Source organism: Archocentrus centrarchus, chromosome 16 (assembly GCF_007364275.1).
Source record: "Archocentrus centrarchus isolate MPI-CPG fArcCen1 chromosome 16, fArcCen1, whole genome shotgun sequence".
NCBI classification, from domain to species: Eukaryota; Metazoa; Chordata; class Actinopteri; order Cichliformes; family Cichlidae; genus Archocentrus; species Archocentrus centrarchus.
The window spans coordinates 24,560,732-24,580,366 of record NC_044361.1 but is presented as its reverse complement, the minus strand read 5'-3'; the positions used below and the strand labels follow the sequence as shown (position 1 = coordinate 24,580,366).

At 42.1% G+C, this 19,635-nt stretch overlaps 1 protein-coding gene across 7 annotated transcripts; it reads right to left on the bottom strand.

Moving 5' to 3' along the window:
- Positions 1 to 2,809: 2,809 nt before the first annotated feature.
- On the bottom strand, positions 2,810 to 19,152 carry adar (adenosine deaminase RNA specific). Of its 7 annotated transcripts, XM_030749066.1 has the most exons (17): positions 19,025 to 19,152; positions 15,202 to 16,120; positions 14,365 to 15,078; positions 12,576 to 12,883; positions 11,843 to 12,035; positions 11,370 to 11,554; positions 10,820 to 10,955; positions 10,407 to 10,645; positions 9,924 to 10,080; positions 9,173 to 9,341; positions 8,798 to 8,891; positions 8,559 to 8,675; positions 8,266 to 8,393; positions 7,963 to 8,145; positions 7,717 to 7,829; positions 7,098 to 7,225; positions 2,810 to 4,625 (listed from the first exon to the last, which is right to left on the bottom strand). In XM_030749066.1, the coding sequence occupies exons 2-17, from the start codon at positions 15,988 to 15,990 to the stop codon at positions 4,328 to 4,330; spliced, it is 3,951 nt and encodes a 1,316-aa protein (XP_030604926.1). In that variant the 5' UTR covers positions 15,991 to 16,120; positions 19,025 to 19,152; the 3' UTR covers positions 2,810 to 4,327. The 7 variants fall into 7 exon arrangements, with proteins under 7 accessions (XP_030604926.1, XP_030604919.1, XP_030604924.1 ...); XM_030749059.1 differs by having other exon boundaries at positions 14,365 to 16,120; XM_030749064.1 differs by having other exon boundaries at positions 11,870 to 12,035; positions 14,365 to 16,120.
- Positions 19,153 to 19,635: the final 483 nt, after the last annotated feature.

Genomic DNA, 19,635 nt, shown 5'->3' with positions numbered 1-19,635 from the left:
AAGTAAAACTCCTCAATGCAATTAAAAATAAAAAAGATCCAACTGTTTAGGCATTTAAACTGTTTTCTTAGGATTTTCCCTATTAGCGAGCTCAACTTTCTGCTTTCCACCTGACAAATTAGGATATAAAATATGCTCCTAATTAGCAATATGCTGTAGATCTCACACATGAACTGGATGATAGGTTCACAGTTGGCCAAGCTGATGTAAGAGAAAGAGCAAAGCTTACTTGACCATTCTAATAATGACACTTGGTGGCATAACTCATGGTTTAGCCTGTGGCAAAATACATTTTTAGTGGTTCTGAATTCAGACTGCCATTATGTTTTAATGCAATAATATTATTTAAGTGTATTTTTTTCTGAGAACCACTGCAAAATGATCAATAGCACTGCAAACAATACTCTATGTGGATACATGCCCCTACACCGACTACACAATTGCAGCACCAACACTGGAAGTTTGAGGACTGTGTTTGTTCTATTACCATGTCAGGAATACATCATTTTGTGCCACAGCAAGAAGCATTGCAGCACAACTGCAATTAAGTCAAAAACACATCCATTACCCTCACAGCACCATGACACTACGCAGGCTCTGTCTTTTCCTCCCTGGTGCCTCAATGATCTGACACTCCACGCGGTCACGCCTCGGATGGCCATGATCTTGTGCTTTTTTAGCTTAGCTTTTAAGCCACTCCTCTCCCCTCTCAGCCTTCATGTATTCTCTTCTTACCCTCTCTCATTTATTTCCATTGGAGAGCATCGATTGCCTTGTTTAAGCCCCTCGGTCTGGACTAATATTTCACTTCATGCAGCCTCATTCCACTCGTCTATCCTTCCCTCCACCCGTGCTTTACTCCTCTCCCTCTATCATTAGTCCTGCCCTCCCACCATCCAAACACTTGGCTGGAGAGACAGTAGGCATGCAACTTGATGGGTTGAGATCCTGATTGAAACAGGCCTTTGCTATTGCACACTGACCACCAGGAACAGCAAAAAACATGCATATGTACAGCTTTTTAACATCATCAGAGGAACCTTTCTGATTTCTTAGCTTCAAACTGTATGATTGTGTGTGTGTATGTGGTATTAACACATAAATCAACAGAGGCACTGTATGTCTTTAAAATGACTTTTGAAATGCATTTTTCTGACGGTATTTGTGATTCAACTTGTGTGCACCCACATCTAATAAAATGTAATAAAAATACTGCACTGATTGGCTCGTGATATCACTGCCACTCACTGTTTTTCTCTCAGCGAGGTGTCTCACTGAGCGACAGCTCTAAATGGCTTGTTTAAATGTTTACTGAGTTATTGCATCCTATTATGACACCACTAAAAGAGTGTGGAGTATCAGTATAATCTGCCTTTATGAGTTACATTACATAACTAAAACCTCACGCATATGCAGAATGTACAAATTTCTCCACAATATTCTAATATCCAGGTTTATTCTTTTGTCTTCAACTATCACGACTCCTTTTATCTGGAATATATCTCATCCATTTTGCAATTACAACCCCCCGGTCTATTGCAGATTCATTTATATTTACTGTAGATATATGCATATATAGATCTATCAATTTTTATATCTAGAAAGATTGGCTCCTTTTTGCATGCAGTGACAAAGTTGAATCCAGTGTTCTCTATTTTTCTGCTAATTATGACTCTAATGCAATTAGTCACAAAGGAGTACAAGACTATAAATACACAATCTTACAAAAAAAATGAGAGAAAATGAATATGACTCTAAACATCTACAGCTTAGAAAATCACAGTTAATGTAGGCATATCGAGTGCAATGAGTTAATCTACAGAATAAAACTCTTCAAGTCACAAATCATAAATCATCTCTACCCAGAGATCTGTTTTGTATCCACCATGAATATCAGGTCACCTGTGGTTGGTTTCATGTAGGCTTCCCTTCATGCATGCATTCAAAAACAAACCCGCAGGCTTAAGGTGTGCACACGTTTCCATCTGCTGATCCTTTGGAGCACTGCAATAGGATTTGCAGCTATCAGAAGGCAGATCGGATCAAAACACCACCCTGAGGAAAGGAGTCCCTGCTGTAGAAATTACCATCTACCGCACACTAAAAATTCTCTTCCCCAGTCATTGTTTCTGCAGAGGTGTAATCCACAGCTTAGTCACAGATGAAGAGTGAGGAACAGGGGCATTGCAAGTAATTTTCAGAACTCATAAAACACCTCAACAGCAGCTCTGAGCTCATTTTTACAGTAATATATTTATAATCCCCTCCAAAAATTTTAAATGCTCTTGTATCATTCAGACACCTCACACCCGAGGCGGTTCAAGACCTCCCACAAAGAAATGGGATGAAAAATATGAAAATATGACAGACTGCTACTTTTTAATTCTTTAACTTTTTCAAAATTCATTGATAAAAAAACCCAATATATTCCATTGCAAGTTCATTAAAACATCAGGAAAAATATAGAAAAGCAACTGAAGATTTATATACAATAACCTACACATATACATACACACACAGCCAGTCTGTCTATACATCATTAAACTCAAACGTCCATTTTACCATAGTGGGGTCCAGAAGTCTGAGCTTCTGAACTAAGCTAGTCACACATTTAGAACTAATAACACAACAAATATTAATGATGTCATATGTATTTTCATACTGAAGCTGATGTTATGACTTAGACATTTTGAGCATTTACCGAGGGTTTAAAAAAAAAAACCAAATATGCACAGCTGCATATTTCACTGCTGTTGACAAAAATTCATTCAGTGTGGTGCTGTTGTTTTTACAGACAAAACTTCAAAAGCACTGACAAAAAGAGATTTATTTTCCTGTAAAACAATGGCTCTATACATGCATCAAAGCTACTCCGAACCTTTTGAAGGATCAGAGAGCTGACTTGCATAGCTTTACCTCTGTGGTTATCAGACATTAATCACAAACATCTAAGAGTGACACCCTGTGTCATGTTACATCTTTGACATGTTCAAATTCTTCAGAAAACTCTGAGGTGTGTTGAATGGAAACAACAGCCGTTTCAAGTCTTTCTGTAAATGTAGTTTTTGAAAAATATATATATATTTTTTTTAAATATGCAAGACGTGAGAAGGAAAGCTTCTGTAACCAGGCTTAGACTTTTGGAACCCATTGTGAATCTGTGTGTTCATGTATTTGTATATACCTCATGTATATGTTGCATCATCTACCTAAATCAAACAACACAAAACTGAAGCCACTTAGTCCTCAACAACTACCCACGTACCAGAGCCCGAAAACCTTATTATTTAGATTTATATATTTGTTTAAAATATACAGTGGCTTTCCCTGCGGGCAGGACACTAGAGGCTTCCTGGGATTTTTAAAGCACACCCAGCTACTGATGACCATTTTGACAGAAGAGGTGGGGGGGGGGGGGGAATACTCAAAAGACATGTGCGAACAAAAAGGACAAAAATATTCTACTGTTTGGAGGAAATCTACTGATCGAAGAGCTGCAACAGTAGCTGGCAGATGGACATTTGTGGATGTAAGGTTGGTTTAAATTAACAGCTGGTTTAAGTAAAAAAACAGTCTGACTGAATACTTTAAAGTATATACAGGAATTGAATGCATCAGTAAAAGTTGATACTGATTTTCTTATTTGACATCAAAATAAAAATCAATGCTGTGTGCCCCCTCCAAAAAAGAAAGTTCTGGCAGAGTGTATCCAATTGTTTGTCATCGCTGTCCTAAAAATGTCCATGCAGTAAAACATAAGGAGCAGAAAATGAAAGTGCTTCATGACAGACTTACACCATAAAGGAAATTAATCACCATTACAAACACTGCTACATGGCACTGGTCACACCAGGCAGTTCCTCTCCTTTGCAAAGTGAGCAAGCCATTTGGGTCCAGACATTCGCAATGGGCAAAGAATCTGCACATATAAGCTTACACATCAAGTAGAACAATGAGTATGTAAGAACCACTAAAGCCAAACAATGACCAAGAAAAGCTGAAACTCAAATGGTCTGAGCGCTGTAGCGGTGGCTGCGATGTTGGTTTACTGACTTGAAACTAATTCTTTTGCATGTAGTGTTTACAATATTCTGTACACCCTGCGGAGCGATGTCATGTCAGCCTCACTCAGCCTTTAGGGTCTGCCCTCGACCAACTCCTCTTACTTATTGTGTCCCTTCCTTCCACTCTCTCTTTAGCCTTTATTGTTTCATCAGAAGACACAGCTGTGACCACTGGCTTTACATTGTTTGATTATCATTTTTTGCACTTTGCCTTTTCCTCTCTGCACACATTTGCATTATTTTCTAAAGCACTCAACACAGTTCTACACCTCCATCGCTCCTCCGTTGTCGCTGCTTCCCACAGGTGCCCCATTGTTCCCGTTTCCCTCCCAAGCCTCGAAGCTCTTTTCTTCCAGCGGTTTTCCTATCCAGGCTCCGTAGCCGTGGGCGCTGAGCGCTTGGAAAAACTGTTGCTTGGCTTGCTGGAAGGACACGGCGGACATCTTAGCCTGAGCGTAGGAGGGCAGGGAGAGAAGCTCAGTGCGACCGCTACGCTGGCACAGGGAGCGGAAAAGACAGAACAGGTTGGACTTGGACACACGGGACATGGCCAGTTTGGTCCTGGACGAAAAGAAGACATTAGAGTTTTAATAAAAAATGAAAAACGAGTGTGACAGGAAAAACATTATGGTTTGTCTGGAATGCTGGCATGACAAAGTGTTTCCTCGGATCATGCAGTGTTTCCTATTTAGCTTACTTCACTCCCTGCTGCTCTGTTTTGACTCACTTAATTAAAATTAAATGAAGCAAAAAATCTGCAAACAGCTTTCAGTGTATGGTGTTTTGTAAAGTGTTTTTATTACTAATGTGGTATGGTGGGGTGTTAGAACTAGTTCAAAATATTTTAGGAAAAAAAAAAAAAAACTACGGCCGGTCGTTTCCAGACAGCAGCGCTTGCACGGCCACAAGTGCAGACAGTGATGGTCGGTCGCCAATGTTTCGGCTCTAAGAGCTGGCTCTTTTTTCATCAGGAGGTGCTACAATATTTTCGTCATAGTTTTTGTTAATGGCCCTTTTTTGCATGACGAAAACGAGACGATAACTAAATAAAAACTACCTAAAAGGATTAAAAACGATGACGAAATGAATTGACACGTTTGTCAACGAATGAAAACGCTTGGCGGGGACGACATCCAATCAGAACTGATTTAATTTTGTGACAGGGCGGGAGAAGCTAGGAAAACATCCAATCAAAAGCACAGTTGCACAAATTTGCTCTAAACCCGGGAAGACCAAACTAGCCTGTGATTTGTCTTCACTTCCGATAGAACTAAGTTATGTAAACAATGTCAACAGGGAAAAAAGAGAAGAGCCGATGTACTTTTCCTTTGACGTTGTGACAAACAAAACGATGTGTAAACCATGTGGGGCGACTACCTCGGGTAAAAATACGACAAATCTTAAACGACTTCTGCAAACCAGTCACCCAGATCTCCATGCAAAGGTAAGCATTTTAATGTCATGCAGGGTAAAGTGTTTTTCCCAGTTTAGCATTTGTGTTTAGAGAAAATCTCCACACCGCGGTGGATTAGCCTTTCCTAATCTTAGTCCTGAACACTGCCCTGTAGCTTTCAGAGCGTGTCCTGCTGTAAAACGCTCATATTATCTCAGTAAGGTGGTGTTAATGATCAGGTGTGTGGGAAGCAGGTGAAACGCTAATGTTATTATTAATAATATTCCATAACTTTTAATAAATGTTTAATTTTGTGTGTATAATGACTAATTCAAGGGAACTGAAGAAAAAGCATTTACATTTTACACCCTTTATATTTTAGTCGACTAAATCGACTGTATTCTTATTGTATTCGTCGACTAAAAGTAAGACTATTCAGATCACTAATTTATGACTAAAACTGTAATTTTCGTCTTTTGAAAATCAAAATTTTCAAAATCAAAATCAAAATTTACTGTCAAAATTAACACTGCAGCCCAGCCAGCACATTATTGGGAGAGGTGAAGGGCGAGACACCGGCTAAGGGGGGGTTGACCCCCCCCCCCCCCCCCCCCCCCCTTTTACTGCCCCGTTGTACGATCGGATAAAAGGCCTCTCTAAACCAAGCTCCTGGGCTGAATTTCAACCCCAGCCCGCCCCTGGTTCTGGACTATTATGCATACGTCAAGACTTTTCAAAGTTATTGGTTGCTCACACTGAACGCCAACTCAAAACAGCAACAAAATCTTTAATAAAGCATTTTGGGAGCTATAGAGTGATCTAATTTCAAATAGAAACTTCTGATTTCTTGTTCTTGGTTATGCTACAGTCACATTAGGGAAAGCAGGGGTTGGAGCCTACAGCATGACCATCATTATTGTGGCCATGTGCATCAAACTTGCCCTCTCACAGTCAGCTGCCAACTTCACGTGAAAGCAATAAAGCATCAATAAAATGGAGTCAGTCTGCTATCAGTTTGTGACTGAATCAGGTCAAGTTGGCACTTACAAGCAATCTGTTTGTGATTAACTGTGATAAATCAACAAAAACTACAAATCTGTTGCCGTCTACATACACAGAAATTGACATTAATACTTACATTCAGAGGTCAGTTAGAACCTCATAGATGGGAAACAGAAATTCAGAAATCCCTCAACAAACACTGATGGTGATTTAACTGTAAAATGACAAAGATGCTCTGCAGCCCTGCTTTTATATAGGAGTGTAACCTGAATACAACCAACTGGCAACCAGCTGACTTGAGCTGCAAAGCAATGCCTTGCAGATGAGCTATGCTCATCAGTGCAGACTGACTTCAACTGATGCAACATGTAGGCAAAATTAAACAGCAATTATTTGCAAACCTTTGCAAGTCTGTTTGAGAATGACTGCAGTCAGTCTGAGTCAGACTGTGACTGTTTCCTGGTTTCCTCTCACCAGGAGACCTGTGCAAACACCTTGTGATCAAAAGTGGTTGCCCAGAGGTTGAAGGTGTTGCACACTCAACCTCTCAATGACCAGTTGGTTGCTCCAACTGCTTGCAACCGGCCCGAGACCGCAAAAATAAAATAAAATAAAACAAGTCCCTATATACTACATACCCATCTACTTTTCCTTTGGTCCCATCCAGCACCTCGACGCTGTGCTGGTCTGGAAAGCTCCAGTTCACACTGGACTCCTTGGTCTTGCCTGTGTGGCGTGTGGAGTCATACACACTCACCCTGCCAACCTACAGTCCAACCAGGTGGTGTGAGAGAGGGAATGGGGAGAGAGAGCACATTTTGTTCTGTTGGGCTACTACAAAATAAATCAGCAATTCTTTAATTAGATGAGTAATGCATATGTCACTGATACGACGTAGCCATCATACTATGTCGATTAGTGTCAAACTACTTCATGTGTAAATGACAAACCAAGAACGTGTCAAAAAACAAAAGAAAAAAAAAACAGGCTAAAACAAAAAATAAGGTAAAAGTCTGCCAGCTTCCATATTTCTTCCTTTTCTCTTGGTGGTACAACAGTGACCTACTGGCTTTTTGTTAATTGATGGATGAACCAAATTGAAAATAAGATAAGCAATAAAAAATAAAAAATAAATTTAAAAAAAGCTGTGCCAGCACAAATAGGATTGTTGGCAGCTTGATGAATTTAGTGAGAATAAACTCAATATTCATGATTAATGTTCCAAGAGTGACCTTGCCAAAAAACTTGTGCGGTTACCTCAGGGTGGTTCAGCTTGAAGGGAGAAGGGAGACTTTGGGCAAAAGCTTCACCGTCTCTTGCCAGCCGGCAGCAAACGGCGCGTGTCAGGTGACCGTGGCTGTACAAATAGCCTGTCAGATAACAGCAGCAAAGACATGTGCTAAGACTGGTGTCCAAGTCCACAAGTAATGCAATGTTCATCCTTTTTCACAGACTGCAGTTCTTATCTGCACAAAGAAATCTTTATCCAGCAGAATATTTTACCAAGTGTGATGGACTTCAGGTAGATGGGATCCAGGAAATGGCTAAGCAGAGCCCCCTGCAGGCCTACCACATTCCAGCGCAGGATCTTATCACTGCAGCTCATTGTCCGCAGCCTTTCACCGTGCTGGATGCCATCCCACGTGGGCACAATTGCACTTGACTCCACAGGGATGGTGCCCTCACCTGGCAAAAGCAACAACATCACTTGATTTCACACCCTGGTTTGTAAGCCTTTGCTTTCATCTACATTTCAAGGCAGATCGTGTACATAAAAGACAATTTTCTTTTTGTATCATGCCTCACCATTTTCCACTTTAGTGCGAAGCTTGCCTTGCTTAGCATTCTCAAACAGAGGCTGGTGGCCTTCAGCTTCATCCCCTGCCTCACTGCATGACTTATCAAACAAAGCACCATCCCCACATGGTGCCGTACTAAGGATGAGAGAAAAAGGAGAGAGATAAGGTATTGCTGTGATGCACAACAAAATATCCTGCAGTTTATGAGAGGAGACCTCACAGAGCTAAACGGGAAACACTGATGCGTGAAAGTGAAGGCTTGGGGGAGTGAAGAAAGAGAAAGAAAACATCTAGTCCCACCTAATGTAGAGGTGAAAGGTGATGTCAGATTTGATCCGTAGTTTGTTATTCTCCGCCGGTTCAAATATACTGTCGTCTGTGCCCTCGTAGTACTTGAGCAGCTCACTGTACAGAAACCTGAGAGCAAAGGAGAAGAGGAGATAGACTCAAAATATCCCACAGACGCTGTCTCAGGGCAAGCGGGTATTTTTAGAAGTGTAGGAGAAAAGCTGATAAACGAGCAAGATATCAGTTTCTACCGAATAAATCCCCTCCTTGAGATGATTTCTGCATGGCAATCATTAACCGTCTCCCCTTTAAGGCTCAGCTCCTCCCCTTTAACACAGCGATTTCCTGACAGGAAACAAAACAAAACAAAACAAAAACAAATTCAATGTCAAAAACACGACAATGCAGTGCCTCTCACTTCAGCAGTGACCTAGTTCTGTTTCAGCTTTGTGACAGTACATGCCTCTAAGCATAGAAACCATAAAACTAAACATCACGGAAAAATGCAGGGGCAATGCTTTTTTTTTTTTTTTCTCTTTCCTCCAGTGCTACACAATTTCTTATATGCCCCCATTTTTACTGCTTTGTTCACATCATAGGTTATACGCTAAAGGTAATGGATGTACCAGTTCCAAGGCTGACAACAGTCCCCAGGCCCTCCCCCCTCCTCATGATGATTGTGGCCAGAATCTTGCGTCCCAGAAGGCAGTGTTGGATCCGTGTGGTCAGGGCGTTGAAGCGCTGGTGACTCAACATTGCTATCTGGTCGTGCAGTGTGCTGCCGCTCACTGGTAGCTAGGAGACGGGTGTATAAAAACAGGCAAAAATAGAAAGAAGGGAAAATTTATCTAATGTACTGACATTATTCAGGCTTCTCTAAATATGTACTGGACAAATATGTTAGACTAAAACACCAGAAAATGGCACCACTGGTTAGAAATACATATACAAAACTGCATGTTTCAGTATGCTGTCTGCGTCACTTCCTTACACAGTCATGGTTGTGTTACTTATTGTGAAGCAGTTATTGACTGATGTGCTACGTTACAGACTGTGTGTAGTTTACTTTAGACTGATTAGGTTTTCAATGAGGCTATACATGATTTCAAATCTACATAAAGACATTTTTGAAGATATTTTCTCAGCACAGAAAGTGAAGTGGTTGGTTGATTATCTTTCAGGCATTTATTGTAGATTACTTTAAGCTTAATCTTTCAGCACAAGTAATCAAGCTAAGCAGAACCTGTTGCTATGCTCTACTCTTTCATTCCATTATGTTCTGCTATAATCCCAGGCTGAGCCAGAGAAAGCTCTTTTAAAGCTCGTACATATTTAACTTTTAAGATGAAATGCCTGAAATCATTGCATAGTCAGTACCTCAGCTGGGGTAAGCTCTCCAGTGCGGGCTGCTCTCTCAGCTTCTCCAATCAGAACCCGCAGTGCAGCATCTGCTGCTTCCTGCTTTCCCTGCTTCTTGTTGGATGCACAGACGGGAGGGAACCAACGTCCACCCAGCTTGGCCTGGTAGGTGAACCTGAGGAGATGGAGCACAAAGAAATACAAATGAGGAGAACTTCACATGGTTTCCACCTACACCTTTAAATGACTGACTGGATGGAAACCACACCTGTTTTAAAAAAAAAAAAGAGATAAACACAAATATCCATTTTAACAATTCCCTTATGTCGTGAGTTGCTACTGTAAAACACCAAACATCCAGGAAAGCAAAGGCAAAAGAGGAGTCTTTAAATTACTAAAATTCTACACAAAGTATTGCTTTTACAAGCAAAAGGCAGCCTGGACAGTAAGAGATTTGCTTCTGGTCTATGGATTTGGTGCAATCATGAAGCTCTCACATACTTAGGGTCATGGGGTGGCCCAGACTGGCCCACAAGGCGGATCTCAGCGGCAAAGCCCCGGGCTCTGGCATACTCCAGAAGACCTGACACTGCATTATTGTTAAGGTGGTTGATGAGGTCCCCGACTCCTGCCTCATGGGCTGCTCGCAACTCATCTGCAGTAAGTGGAGGCAAGCTGGGGCATGTTGCCCCAGAAAACCCCCCATCACTGTCACTGGAAGGGCCCAGGGGCAACTGAGGCTGGAGAAGTCAGGTGTGGAGTTTGTGTAAAAGAAAGATGTGAAAGGTATAGAAAAGGAGCACTGTTAGACAGATGTGACAAAAATCACATTTATGCTAGTGAAATCGATTTTAAAAAATGTATCCCTTTAGTTTTAGGAAACGCCCATCTATTAAATGTTTCTCATTCCACACCTTGTTGAGCTGCAGTTTCCCATCAGCCATCAATTCTTTGACAGCCTCCTCTGCTGCCAGCTGACGAGCTGCTTTCTTGTTTGGAGCTGAGGCCTCTGCAAACAAACTCTCTCCTATCTTCACCCTGTACATGAACCTGAGTCCAGAACAGAGAAGGTGAAAAGGGACAGGGTTATGCTGGACTGTAACTCAGATCACGCACACTTGTTATGACTGCAGATTCATAACTTCCCATTTACAAAACCTGAGCAGATGTGCCAGGGTCACAGTGAAACTGGAGCTTATGGAGTACTACTGATCAAGACAGATACATGCAGCTTTTCTAGAAAGTGCTGGCAGGAAAACACAAGTTAGTATCATTTGCCTAACCTGGCCAGCAACCGAACAAAGAAGTTTTTGTGCCTTTGTTAGATGGCTACAGTACTGAAGAAATATTGAACAGCTCTAGGGCAGAAAGTATGACTACAGACAAAAACTCAATCTAAGAGCATGCAGTGTGGAGAAGAACATCCAAAGGGACAGATTCAGAGAGAGGTGCATGAGTCAGTACCTTGGATCATGCGGCGGACCCGCCTGGCCTGTGTTGATGAATTCAATGGGCTTCCCACTGCGCTGGCTGTACTCCATAAGGACAGACACCGGATTCTTCCCACCAGGGAGAGAACGGGAGAGGGGCTGGTGAGGTCCCTCCAAACCACTGGCCCCAAGAATCCCTCCTGTGGTTTCACCACCCCCCTTGTGGAGAGAGAAAACAAAAATGCCACATATAATTTAAAGCATTTCTTGGTGTGTTTTTAAATTAGACTGCAACATTAGATAACTGCCACAAACACAGTTTTAGCCAGCGTAGGTAATTGGACTTCTGTTTACAGTTCACGCCCTGGTGAATAAATTCAACACTCCCCATTGACAAAAGTCTGACCAGTCACAGGCAATTAGTTAAAGCATGCTGTGACTAAATGTGATTTAATTTCTTTAAAGGCACAAGGGGCTATCTTTTTCACACATTAGAAAACAACTTACGCTGGTATCTGAAAGTAGCTCCATCACCTGGTCCACAATGCCTGTATTTTCCTCATCGCTGCACGTCCCCCCTTGCATCTCTTTGACAAGAATTCGCAGTGTGGCTGCAGCAGCATCCTTTTTTGCAACTTTCTTACTGGAAGCTTCTGCAACAGGAAACAGCCTCCCGTTGAGCATCACCTGCATACGAAATCTAACAGAAGTAGGAAAGAAAATATAGCTGAGATACAACTATCAAAACACGATTAATTCAAGAACAGTTCACCAAGTCTCCTACACTGAATAACAAGCAAAGTAATTTTCCTTTTTAGTTTGAGTTTACTGTGGCAGATTTCTTTTCTTACAAACCGAGTACACAGATCTGTCAACAGGTGTCTTACCAAGATATCAAACATGTAGGTGTAAAAAGTCTTAGTCTTATCTACTTAGAATGATTTCCACACACAAACTCCTGAAAATGTTGGGTGAATCAGGTCGCGACACTGTCTTCAGTTCTGACAAGTCGCACACAGCAGGGAATATTTCACATCAGCAGCACTGACATTACCGACTGTGATATTTTTATGAGTTAAACCTGGTGAAGTGATTATTGTGGCACTAAAAACTGAGTCAGTGATTAGCTGCGACTAACCAGTAACTGACATAATAGCATTCACAAAGCCTGCCGTATACTCTAGATTACAGCATGACGACTATCCAAACTTTACATTACAGAGCAGATCATGTCACAAACCTGGGATCGTGGGAGGGTCCTGACTGGTCAAGCAGCAGGAACTCACAGTTCTGGCCCAGATACTGGGCATACTCCATGAGGCCGCTGACGGGGTTCTTCAGCCTCACCTCCTGTAATTTGGCCCACAGATTCTGGGGAGGCGGGGCAGCCACCGAGACAGCCACAGTCCCCATGGCATTGGCCTTCTCGGCTGCCTTTTTTTCAGCATCTGTCTCTCTGCGAATAGCATTGAGAAATTCTGGGATGTCATCAGTGGACCACTGCCCTTCACTGGTGTTTTCGGTTTTACATGAGGTAGAGGAGGGGGGCTAAAAGGATGGACCGGAGATGGAAAGGGAAAAATTGAGGTAAAAGAGTTAACACAGACAGAAAAGATCTTCAAACCTTATCTAAACGCATTTAATAAAAAGTTTACATTTTCATCAAAGAGCAATAGTTCAGCGTTTTGTAGAGAATTAGAAAGAAAGACTGATGCTGCTTTTACATTTGTTGGATAAATCCACAGATGGTTGGTTTGGCTTAGCACAAAGGCTGGAAAAGGGGAAATAAGCGAATAAGCTTATGTCTCAAAATGTTAAGCTATTATTTTAATCTCTTCAGATGCCATGCTGTGTTATATCAGGGAAATATCGTTAATACCTAGAATTTGTTATCCATTCAAGTTGACCCATTTAAGCGAAAGAGTTTCCAATTTTAGCCATCTATAGTTATGTTTTGAATTTCATTTAGCAACCACATTTTAAAGAACCTGTAATGCAGATTGAAATGCTGAGAAAGACCCATTTTGCACCGACACACCCTGCATAAATCAAAACTCTGTGCGCTCAGGTGGAGCGGCAGGGCAAACTAAACTAAATCCAAACAACAATTCGAGGAAAAAGTCTTCTCGGCTCAGTCCACAACCCAGCTGTGAAGTCCTAAGGCTTTTCTGATTTCACTAATTTGCTCCTTCTTGTCCCCTCTCTCCTCCTGACTGTGACCTGGAAATCAATCTCAGTACGCTGTGCTGAAGGGCATCCCAATTCCCAAAATGTAATTGAAGGACAAAGGAAAGAAGAGGCTTACCGGAGGAGCTATAATTGGGGATGCACAGGTATAGCCTTTGATCAAGTGTTTTTACTTTCACTGAATAAAAGAAGTGTAGCTGGAATATAGAAAGCGTGACAAAAGGAGGGCTCTTTACACAACTCATCCTTTTTTTTTTTTTCCTCTCTACACAATTTATTCCAGTTATTTTATGATCAAACTTGTGGCCATTCGCTGTTTCTTTCCGTGTGATTAAAAAAAAAAGAAAGGAAGACTTGCCACATTGCACCATGTTGTGAATTTAATTAAAAGTGGCCCCAAATATAAAACATGTCAGCAGCACTATTACATCTGAGATCACAAAACACGGCAGGAGTTGGGCTATAACAAAAATACGAGTTTTGTGAAACATCATATTTAACAGATATAATTTTAAAATGAGGTTCTGAGGAAAAGGTGTCAAATTTGGTTGAACGCCTGTTGACTCGATTCCTCTCTCCTTGCGTTGCCTTGCCTCCTGCACTTGTATCTGTGGTGTGGCAGACTAAGATGCAGTTTTCACAGGAGACATCTGCTCAGAAGGGAGAGGCTGATTACCAAACTCGCGGGCAGGTGTGTGCTGGTCACACCACCTGACACTGCTCCCTGAACTACTCTGTACCCCTTCTCCTGCAGCTGAGTGAAAACCAATACCCCACTGCCACACTATATTTACAATTAAACAAATTAAAATGTATAAAGCAAAAACTGTCACTATACCTACCACGTCACTAATTTGTTCTGGCATCCAACCCCCTGTAAGTACCTCGAGGCCTGGTAATGGTGGCAGTGGAGATGGGGAAAAGATGGCCCTCGCTCCCTCCTCTTCGCTGCTGGCATCTACTTTAATCTGACCCACCAAAGCTGGGGTGCTCTGCGCAGCTTTGAGGCTTCTCTCCATTCTCGCTCGACGGTGAGTGGAGAGCTCCCATGTGGGAGGGTTGACTTCACCATTCTTAATGACTTCACCTTGCTTCTCTAGGGCATATAGCGTGGGATTTACCTGCTTGGCAGTCTTGAGTCCAACATTTTTTGCTATGTTAAGAGCTGTTGCCTCCCCTGAATGAAAAAGATATTTGAGAACTACTTCCTTCTGTTCTGCCATCACAGCACCTTTAAGTTCCTGATCAGGGGAGCTGGTAGTGCTGGGATGTTGCTTCTCGTGGTGTTGACCTTTTGCTGATGACTGGGAATCTTCAGAGTCAGACAATTCTAAAGAGAAGCAATATGAAGAGCTTGATTCTGTGTCAGATTCCTCTTCTTTGGCCTGGCCCACCTTTTCTGTTTCTACCTTTTCTTCAGGTTTTTGAGAAGGTTCAGAACTCGTTAACAGATGAAAAGGTGCGCTTTGTACTTGAAAGTTTTGGTCTTCCTCGCCTCTGAGAGGTTCTCTGTATAGCGTCCACTCAGGAGGGGTTAGTCCTTGCTTGGAGGCTTTCTGTGAGCGTTCCAAAGAGTAAAGAGCCTTGTTGACTATCTTCTTGGGAAGATGCAATTTTTTGGCTAACACTTTAGCAGAAATACTTTCAATTGGCTTTAAGGCAGCCAAAGCATTATGTACCTGGTCCTGTATTTGAGGTGTGAGACTGATGTTACTTTTAGCAAAGCTCAAATTTCCTGAGCTTGTGGATGAAGAATGTCTTTCAAACCTTTCGCCTCCTCTTTCGGGTCTGTCGTTGAGCAACAAACTGTGAAAATTGTCACACAGTGAGTCTGTTTGAGTGCGCCATTGTCTATTGGAGTGTTGGTTATATTTTTTAGCTTGGAACTGGCTTTGATTCAAGTGTCGAGGTGCTAGATTACCTCTTGAAGTTCCTGCACCAAGTCGGTATGGTCTCTGGTCTTGGCTATAGCTCCCTCTACCCCTAGGGCTGCTGCTGGGGTTTGGATATCTACTGTACTCTGACTGAGGCTGGTATCCAGAACTATGTACCCTGTTGGGTACCACTCCCCCTCCTCCTCCTCCTCCTCTTCTCACAGCGGCTCTAAACTGCGGAGCCTCAGATATCTGTCCTGTCAGGAATTCTTTCTGTTTATCATGAAAGGAGTTAGGGCTTGGACTTGCACCGTGATTCGGGTTATGTGAGCTATAATGGGCCACAGATTTTGGGACCGCTTTAATGTGGCTTGGTGTGGGGGCGGTGTAAGTGTTGAGAGGAAATGAGGGCTGTATGGGCACTTCAGGATAGGCAGGATCACTGTAATAACTTGGATGTGGGATCTGCTGTGGCCCAGCTCTGTGATAGACTAGGCCTGGGTCAGATCTATAGAAGTTCTCCTTGGCCTGCAAGTGGGGTGGGGGATGCCTGTAGTAGTGTTCTTTGGAAGGCCCTCCTCTACCTCTGCTCATAGCGCAGGGGTTGAGTGCGAAGGGGGCCAATGCTGCTGGCTGTGCAGCTTTAGTATTAGTGTATGTCCTCTAACGCAAACAAAATACCCCAATGCAGAGTCAGGGCAGGCCAGTTGCACGCTGAGAGACCCTGAAAAAACAAAGGGCAAAGTTAGGAGAACACCAATAAATTGAGACAAATAACAGCAAGATAATTGAATGGTGAAAAAAATAAACAATTAAGGAGCAGTCAGGAGGTTAAGAGAAACTGTCATTCCAGCCAATAACACAAGTTCAGATTGTGCTGGCAACCCTCCAACCTGCTCAAGTGTCCTTGGACAAGTCAGTGAATCCATAACAGCTTCAGGGACAAGGTTTAAGCAACTCTCTACGCTACTGCTCTCATGCAATGCAATGACATAAAAACAAAGCAGATCGTCAGAAATGTGGCCAATGTGGAAGCCTGGAGAAAACTCGGAGAGGACAAGCTGTGAGTGCTGTGTATATCGTCAGATTACTATAACACTGTCTACAAGGATACCACAGGGTGACATACTATCTCTCCCAGTCACAGTGAAACCTAATCCCAGTTAAAAGGACGCTGATTAATAATTCAGACCTTGCTGCAACTATTCTGTATTATTTCTGGCCTTAGAAATTATCGCTGGATCTGGATCCAAAGCAGAGAGGGAAAGTGAGACTGATGCAGACAAGGAGGACAGTTACAAGGGCACAAAAGGAACATAGTCAGTGACAAACTGGCCATAAACTTGCAGCTGCTAGCCAGCAGTTCTGGCTATAATACTATTTCTCTACTATTTAGAGTAATTCCCTTCTTCCAATACAAGCGCACATAAAAAAAAAAAAAAAACTGCAATCTTAAACATATGTTATGACCTGTACAGTCCCAGAACTTTAATATCCTTCTATGATAGAAACAAACATTGATTCTTCCTCAAGTGTCATATCTGACAACACTCAATAATGTCTATATCAGGGACACTAACAACAAGGAGACACCCAAAACTGAATCAGGTTTCATCACCTCTGGCACATTCAGCATCAACGGTATGCCGCTGAGAGCTGAGCAGGCCCAAACACCACATTAACAGAGAACACCACAGTGTTGTTTCATCATGGTAATAAGGGCCGACAGGGCCGGCAGCAGAGGGGCCAAACAGGACTGGAGCTGACTCATCTTGACCCTGATGCAAGGCAACATTTGACAGCCAAAATAACAACGGTGCTTTTCAGAATACTCTCCTCTGCTGTTAGCCCAGACAAAGATGCAGACAAGACTGTACATTTGACAACTGATCTGTGCACTCTATTTCATGCAAAAAAAAAAAAAAAAAAAAGATAAGCATCCCCAACGCACAGCCTGACATTGGAAGTCACCCCCTTCCATTCTTACTGAGACCTTTGTACCCTCTGTGTACTGAATATGGCAGAAATTAAGTCTCCAAATATGGTGTACACGCCTCTATATGTACAGGTAACATGCTATATTTACCAGTGATCAAAGTCCCGTGGGATCTCACAGCATTATCAGAGGCATTATAACGCACTGATATTATGTTTCTCACCTATAGTAGTTCAAAATATAAGCGGATGTGCTGAAAAAAAGTGAAAGTAGTAAAGTACGTCCTTGCTTTCCCAGATTCCACATAAAGGTTAGGCAACTAAACGATGACTCAATAACAATAAAATATACGTTACAGATGAATGCATTAATAAAGACGGAACCAGTGGCAGAGTAGAACATTAAAAAACAACATCTAAAGCTGTTATCCAGCGTGCAGGGTTTTCCGGTTTGCCCGCAGCCTCCACAAATAAAAACACCGTTGAGGTCGCTCGCTTATAAAGCCTACAGTAAGGTCCGTTTCTGAACTGTTACACCACGAAGATGAGGGGAAAATCCAAGAGGCTGCTAATGTAAGTGAAATGAAACTTGACTCCAGAGAAAAGCTGAGTTTCGATTTCATTTCTGGGGAAAACATAGGTTTCTGTTGTGGGTCACGTGACCACGAGCGGCGCACCGGAACTGTTTAAAAGTTAAGCTTCCAATCACTGTTTGAAGATGTCCCTTCAGCTCCACGCTGAACCAGGGCATCCGCTCTTCAATGCTCGCTGTGCACGGCACAGAGGAGACAACACGGGCTCGGATCAGTTTGTCGCATTAAAAAGAGAGTAAGGAAAGCGAAAATAGTGTGAAAACCATGTAATATATTTTGGGAGGTACAAATATCACACCAAAGCGTGACAGTTTTGCTATGGTGTCGATAACTATGAAGAGGAGTAGGAAAATACGACATCTTTTGGCACATGGTGCCTAACTTCGAATTTAGATGACTTACCATAATCAAAACTCTGGGCTCCACTTCATTTCAAATTGAAACATTTTTATAATATATCTGTATAACGTATACCAGAACTGTGCTGTTAATATATATTTTAAAAAGCCTGAATGCAAACAGTTCGTAGGGGAAACAGCTGCACAGCGTCAGAAGGGATTTTTATAAAGATAAACCCGAGACTTAAGTAGTTATTTAAGGCTTCAAATAAACACACCACCTGCTTTTTATAAGTCAAAACAAACAAATACGCTCTCTTACCAGTTTACTAAAGGTTTAACATTAATTTCGGTTACTTTAAACCTGGAGGTCAGGGGGTGACTGACAGACTTTGAAACAAAACAATCCGAGGCTAATCTTTGCAGAAACATGAGGCTTAAACCTTAACAGCTACAGGTTAGACGAACTTGTTTATCTTTTTTTCTTTTTAGATAAAAGACAGCTCAGACTACTATTAACCTGTAAATCGGTAAAGCGACAATATGAAAGGACAAAACGTGCAGCTCACAGAAGCTAACTGAGCCCCGTTCCTCCTCCGGCTAACCTTAGTTAGCCTGTTAGCTCCGCACTGGCACTGCACCATTTCTAACAGTCGCCTGCAGCGCAGCCAGCTCACTGTCTGCTACAGCGAAACACCGAAAAAGGCTTCAAACGGAGCCTACAAAATGATTTCAAGACAAGCCGCAGCCGTAAGTAGTTACCTCACTTGGCGGTGTTTCCCGGCAGTGCGCGGCTGCTGGTGTGTGATGTTTCACTGCGGCGAAACAAACAATCAAAGAACTGATGCGGGGGGAAAGTGACACATTCGTTTGCGACTAACTACTAGACGTCGCAAGCGAATGACGCAGAAATCTCGGCAAGGTTCCAATATTGTTCAAAAGTATCCTCGGTTTGCTTGATGGCTATTTTTTACACAAGGGCATACACTCAATCAGAGAAAAAAATTGCCAACCCTTGTGAGCTACCATCGTTGATTACTCATGCTCTGATTTTTTTTTATTCAAGTCATATTTATAGCTAAACACATTCAGACTAAAAGTATAACTCACAAGCAGTTATACCGATGACACACTGATTCATCTTTCTATAAAAGGCATGTGGTAGTTACTTTTCCAGAAGTTACAGATCAGATGTTAAAGTAGAGGGTCCCCTCTCTATAAATAAAGACATACAAAAGTCTGATTACTGACAAAGTCTTTTCTCACTGGTGTGCATCAGGTCTTGAATAACAAAAAACTGTCACAGGACATTAGAAGAAGCATTACAGAACTACACTAAACTGGAAAAGGCTGAAAAGGAATTTCTTGCTTTT

Coding starts and splice junctions, on each gene's coding strand:
- adar (XM_030749059.1), bottom strand. CDS start 15,990: ATGAGCAGAGGTAGAGGAGGGCCTTCCAAAGAACACTACTACAGGCAT. Junction 8,676..8,797: donor TCAAGGAGGGGATTTATTCG/GTAGAAACTGAT, acceptor CTTTGCTCTCAG/GTTTCTGTACAGTGAGCTGC. Junction 4,626..7,097: donor ACCAAAGGAAAAGTAGATGG/GTATGTAGTATA, acceptor CTTTTCGTCCAG/GACCAAACTGGCCATGTCCC.